Below are 6,738 nucleotides of genomic sequence, written 5' to 3' on the forward strand. Positions count from 1 at the left end.
TTGAGAGCTGAATAATAAAACATCATGTTGAATGGGCAGGTCACTGTGCTTTCCATACGTATAAAGCTGTGTCATGTCAGTGACAAGTAACCTCACACAGACTCTACTCTTCAATATCCATCCATCGTGGAAATGTCTGACTGGGGAATGATAAATGTGGACAATCAAACAGTCCATTACTGCTTTCCAAACAACAATTTGTCTTGTACCAAAAGTATCAGACCAGAAGCGGAGTACATTGTAGTGTACATTTTTGTTTCTGTAACATCAGTGTTAACTGTGTTTCTGAACTTGTTGGTGATTGTCTCCATCTCACACTTCAAGCAGCTTCACACTCCGACCAATGTGCTGATCCTCTCTCTGGCCGTGGCTGATCTGATCGCAGGACTGATTCTCATGCCAGTGCAAGGAATGAAACTCATTGAGCCATGCTGGTACTTTGGAGAAATATTTTGTTCAATATTTCCTCTTATTTTGTATGTGGTTGTCGTAGCATCTCTTGGTAATATGATTATTATATCTGTGGATCGGTTCATTGCTGTGAATGACCCTTTGCGATATCCACTGAAGGTCAATAATAACAGAGTTGTTGTTTCTATTGTTGTAAATTGGTTATTCTCCTTTGTATATTCATTTTATCTTTTGTATGACTTTTTGCTCTATCCAGAGAGAAACCATACATGTATTGGAGAATGTGTACTTGTTGTTACATTGGAAAATCTAGTAATAGATACTTTGGTTTGTTTAGTGGCACCTTGCTGTATAATTATTCCTTTGTATATGAAAATCTGCTTTGTAGCAAAACGGCAAGCTAAGCATTTAAATTCAGTCACAGAAAAAAAGGCCAAATCAGAAAAAAAGGCTGCAAGAACCTTAGGCATTGTAGTACTGGTTTATCTTCTTTTTTGGACACCCTACTACATAGTAACTCTTTCTTTTGGGCATGATGAAAATGATATTCTTATAATTAACATAATGTATTGGATGTTATGCATGAATTCCTGCATGAATCCAATTATCTATGCAATGTTTTATCAATGGTTTAGAGTGTCAGCAAAATACATTTTGACACTGAAAATATTTGAACCTTCATCAGAATACTTCAATCTGTTCCCAGAAGATAAATGACCATTTAAATTTTTGCATGAAGAGCATGAGCACAAATGTAAAGAGGATTGTCTGTCTTCAAATGGAATAGTTAGAATTCTTGTGTTTAACACTCTCATAAAACAATGGATGACAGCAAGTTTAAATGCACTGCCTATTATGCATGTATATTTGTGAACATGTACTGTATTTGTGTGAGCGATACCAACTGTTTCTATTTGCTCTTTTGAAGGACTTAAATGGCTAAAATCATTGACAACAATATATTTAAACTTTTTAATCTTTCATTTTCTGTTACTGATAATATCTCCTGTTTCCCGAGCTGCATGTTTCACAAACAGATAGTCATCTAAGACAAGGCCACAGAGAGTAATTTGAGAGGCAAAACCCTGAACACTAAAAAAAATAAAATAGTGCTATATTCACACATACACACACACACACACACACACACACACACACACACACACACACACACACACACACACACACACACACACACACTTTTATACTTTTACTTTTATTGAATGTGGAACCCTCTTCTATTTGACCGACATGAAATACACAGGCCATGGGAAATAATTAGATTATATTTAGGGATTATCTGTAACTGAACAAATGGCAAAACATTTTGCAAAACTTTCAGTTGTAAGAATGGTGATTAAAATATGCTGATTTTAGGGACATCTAGTTAGAAACAAAATCCTTTTTTCCTGAAATGGGCTAACAAATTCTATGTTCAGTTAAGTGTTTGTGTGATGTGTTTGAGTCAAAAATGATACAGTGTGAAAATATACAGTGTGAAAATCTTTGCCCCTTGTCTGAATTTTCATATTTCATATAGTAAGGGAAATGAAGGCAAATTCATATATACATAAATAGTATAAAATACCAGTGTGAGAAATGTATTTAATTTAAATACAAGTAATTGTCTTTATTAGAAAATGCTACAAAAAATACATAATAATTGTAATCTGAACAATTGTATATATATATACACACACACAGACACACACACACACACACACACACACACACACACACACACACACACACACAATTTATAAGCAATCGCTTGAAGAAATGCAATAGTAATTCGTTAAAAAGAGTAAAGTGAAAGTTGTGACATTTGCCAAGTATGGTAACCCATACTCAGAATTGGTGCTCTGCATTTAACCCATCCAAGTGCACACACACAGCAGTGAGACGTGAACACACACATCGTAAACACACACCTGGGGCAGTGGGCAGCTATTTTTTCCAGCATTCAGGGAGCAACTGGGGGTTCAGTGCCTTGCTCAAGGGCACTTCAGCCATGGATATTAAGGATGGAAGAGAGCGCTGTACATTCACTCCCCCACCCACAACTCATGCTAGCACAGAGACTTGAACCTGCAACCCTTCAGATTACAAGTTCAACTCTCTAACCATTAGGCCACAACTGCCCCTTCGGGCAATTCTACAGGATTGCCAGGAAATGGATGTCACATTGTTTAATGGTCCGCTTGGAAACAAAGCTGTCGAGACACCACTCGCGGAAGAAAAAGGCCATCATGTTTAAATCTGTGATCACTTATCAAGATCAACTAAATGCTGGATTATCAGAAGTATATAGGTCACGGTCATAGATGCCATTGTTGCAGTAAACTTGTACAATTCCTGACATCAACATTTTCACAGCTTTTACAAATTAACAAAACAAGCTGTGATTGGCTGCTTTACATGTCTGTCAGATGGCTTTTTGGCCAATGACAGTTGCAATGGAGTCCAGAGCTTTTTCATTCTTTGGTTACAGAGATTGCATTATTTTAGAGAGGTGTTTTATTAAACTTTGTACAAAAGTCAATAATCAAGTGAGTATTGATGATACCAAGTCTTTGAAGGATGAGATCAGAGGAATAACAATTGTTTCTCTTTACCAGGTAAGGGGAATAGTGGACAAACTTCAGCACACACTTCAGTTGATGGAGATTGGTGGATTCCAGAAGCTGGGGAGAGGTAAGTGAAGCAGGTTAGTAGGTAATAGAGATGCTGGAGAACACAAGGAAGAAACATGAGATCAATGACGGGAGACTTGTAGGAGCAGGTAAGAATTGTTTCAGCATTAGGTCACTGTAAACAATGGAAACCAGACAAAGAGAAACTAAGAAGTGTGTGCTTATAGAGAGCTGAAGATGAGTGTGATGATTGGAAAGAGGTGAGGCTGGTTAATTCCGGGGGTTTGTGAATGTTGTATGAGGGTGGACCTGGTGAAACTGTGACAGAAACCCCCGTGCTGGACATTGAGGGTATGAAGCATGGAACTCAGGAAGTTGATTTGGATGAAATATGTTGTCTTTGGGGAACCAAGATCTCAACTATGGACCAAAGCTTTCCCAGTTGACCAGGTATTCCAGATGACTTAATCCCAGATGCAGTCTGATATCTCAGGAGAGGAACAGCAGTTGCTGATAGTCGAGTATGCACTGGAATGCAGTTAGATCCACTGAAGGTTGACGCAAGGAGCTTTGGGCATAATTGGTCCAGGCAAGGTACCAGTTCCAGGAGTTCAGGTGATCATAGCAGAAGGTATGTTAAGTTTGTTTTGAAGTTCACTCCCAGGTTTGACCATGGACAGTGTGGAACAAATAGAGGTAGTACATATAATGGGTTTGTGGAAAAAAAAACATGTAAATACATTGCTATTGTACGCATAATGGTACGAAGGGATTGTACTGTCAATTTGGATCCACTCTGTCCTTTAGCTAACCGGCCAACGGGACCGTTCCAACTTACCCCCTTTTCCCGAGGGGAATCCACAGTAAATCAGGTTCGGACACCCCTATGGGGTGATTTTGACCACTGGGAGAGCCCCCCTCACCCCCATCCACGAACCCTATAAAGGTCCTTTTGCCATCATTCTGCTGTCTAATGGGGGTATTTGCTATTATACCTCTATTAGACAGCCTAATATTTGGCCTTTCTTCCATTAAACTAATGGTCGGGGCTGTTCCCAGGTGGGCTTCGCATCCCAGCGAGCCACTGTTTGTCCATCCGCCATATGGGTCCACTGGCAGACCCCCGTGAGTACGAACCCTTTTACCCACTATTATCACAGAATGGACCCTCGAGCCCCAAGGACACCCCCACCCGGACCCCCGGTCCCACGGAACCGCTTTTTGTCCACTTTTCCACTATTTTTACAGAACATCCCCAAATGCGTCCCAAAGGTGGGGGGCGGGCACCCACAGAGGCTCACTGGCGCCCCCCTGGCCATTTTGGGACCGCTGAAGCAGATGCTCCGATCGGCCCGTGGTCTCGGTGGGGTGCCTAGGGGGTCCCCACGGACCCCACTGTGAAGTTTGGGACCCCTGGGACATTTAAAAAAAAATCCCACCTGCAATTTATTTGCATGCGTTAGGCCTAGCGGTCTTGTGGACATGACTCGCGAGGGCCCTAGGGCCGCGCGCCATCGGCAGCTCACTCGGGGTGGCCCCTTGACCCAACGATCCAAATTTCGGGCCTCTGAAACTTTTCTAAAAAAGTCCCACCTGCCATTTACTTGAATAGGTTCGGCTTAGCGGGTTCTTGGACATGGATCGCAAGGGTTTGAAAGGGAGCGCATGTCCACCAAACCTGTACAGTACAGGTGTTTTTATTAACAATATTTGTCAATGAAATGAAGAATAATTGCTATTTAATAAACTGCAAGACATGCACTACCTGTGGCACAATTAACCAAAATTCAACGTTGGTTTTTATGCTAATTCTACAGTATTATGGGATAAAACTTACATGAACGGACTCTGCTAAGCATACTAAGTACAGGTAGATGAGACTTCAACTACAATATTGCAAATATTAATGTGTCCACGGAAGCAGTAGGAAGAGCGCACTGAATAAATGGGATGCTCACATAAAAAAATGTCCATTCCCAATTTATTCAGCAGGACCTCCGTAATGCTCCCATGGACATACATTTTTATGCATACTCTACAGTATTATGGGATCAAACTTACATGAAGGGATTCCTCTAAGCATGCCGATGTAGCCGAAATGACTCGAACCAGACAAATTAAAGAGTCGATCATGGCTGTGTTTGAAACACGAGCCGAATTCCTCAGGAAGTCATAAAACACTCTGTGCCACAAGTCCCAAGCAAGATAACCAACCAACCAAAGCTTTCACAGAACAGCTTTCAACATTAACACCACTAGAACAATTATTGACAATTTCAATTCGGAGAAGAGATTTGTCAAATTTGTTGTTCATAATTGATAAGCAACGCCAGGACATCGTGTAAACCCATGAGAGGACTACTCAAGATCTTTTGACCCCCCCCCCCCCCACCTAGCAGAACCAGACTGAAATTCCTAAGGGGGAAGGGGCTTTGAACCCTTTTGTCTCTACAGAAGTCTTTGTCAAGAGAATGGCAAATAAACTGTCTTTTGTACATATATATGGACCAGAATCAGTGTTGGGAAGGTTACTTTGGAAATGTAATAGGTTACAGATTACAAGTTACCCTGTTTAAAATGTAATAGTAGTGTAACTTTTTCAATTACTTTATTAAAGTAATGTAACTAATTACTTTTGAGTACTTTTTGATTACTTTTCTAAATTTGTGAAAATTAAAGAATAATAAATAAAAGCATATACATCAACTTAAATACAGTTATCTAATAAGCATGTGACATATTCTGTGTAATAAACTCCTGAAACATTGGTGTTTTTTTTAAACTGCTGTCTCTTTGTATATGATGATAGTTTTCTCAAAATAAGTCAAATGCACATGAAGTGACACAGAGCAGTTCTAGAAATTATGTGCTCGTGTACGCCTATATTGAGATGGCAGAGGTTGAAAACACTGCAAGCTTCAGTCCTATGTGTAGTAAATGAAACCATGTCTTTGCCATTAATTTACAGGAGGGGCGGACTGGGAAAAAAATTCAGACTGGAAAATTCAAACTCATACAAACAAATTCATGGACAAAACTATTTTTTTGTATGGACCTGACATAAAAAAGGTTTAAATCTTTAATTTGGGGACATGCAAAATAATTAAAAGTTCTCTCCTTAACTGCACCTTCACTTCCATTTTTCTCTTCAGTCTCTTTATTTTGCCCTGTTATCCATCCCTCTCATGACTTTAATACTCAAGATTGAACAAAACTATACTTTACAATACAATACTCTACAATACTACAATATCTTTATAGAAAAATCCTAATACTGTACATGAGTCATGTTTTTCCCTTACAAAAATTAACCTTGCTTTTATTAGCCTATATAAAGGTAAAATAACCTTGTTTTGTTTTTGTTTTTTTGCAAATGGATTTGTATTTATTTTTAAATAAATACATTTATAAAATAATTTTACATTTTTGGTTACCACATTTAAACAATAGTAACCATTTTCTCTGGATTTATAGTTAAATATTAAAATGTAAATTTTCGTAAGGGTTGTGTTGTTGTCTGTCGTAGCTCCCCCTAAACCTATAAAAAAATCTGAATTTTTTTCAGATAAATTCCTACTGTAACATTACAACTGATAATAATGATGTCCTTTATATAGTATTTTGAGTGATGACTGGTGAGCAACGTGCTGCTGCTTGATTAAATAAATAAAAAAACAAAGACAAAAAAGCATCT

The 6,738-nt window shown here is 38.8% G+C and overlaps 1 protein-coding gene across 1 annotated transcript; it reads left to right on the forward strand.

The window, feature by feature from the left end:
- Positions 1 to 132: 132 nt before the first annotated feature.
- On the forward strand, positions 133 to 1,128 carry LOC132111227 (trace amine-associated receptor 13c-like). The gene has a single exon (XM_059518383.1). The coding sequence runs from the start codon at positions 133 to 135 to the stop codon at positions 1,126 to 1,128; it is 996 nt and encodes a 331-aa protein (XP_059374366.1).
- The last annotated feature ends 5,610 nt before the right edge of the window (positions 1,129 to 6,738 follow it).

This window comes from Carassius carassius, chromosome 30 (genome assembly GCF_963082965.1).
Source record: "Carassius carassius chromosome 30, fCarCar2.1, whole genome shotgun sequence".
NCBI lineage: Eukaryota > Metazoa > Chordata > Actinopteri > Cypriniformes > Cyprinidae > Carassius > Carassius carassius.

Excerpts from the sequence above, each read along its gene's own strand:
- LOC132111227 (XM_059518383.1), top strand. The coding sequence starts at position 133 with ATGTCTGACTGGGGAATGATAAATGTGGACAATCAAACAGTCCATTAC.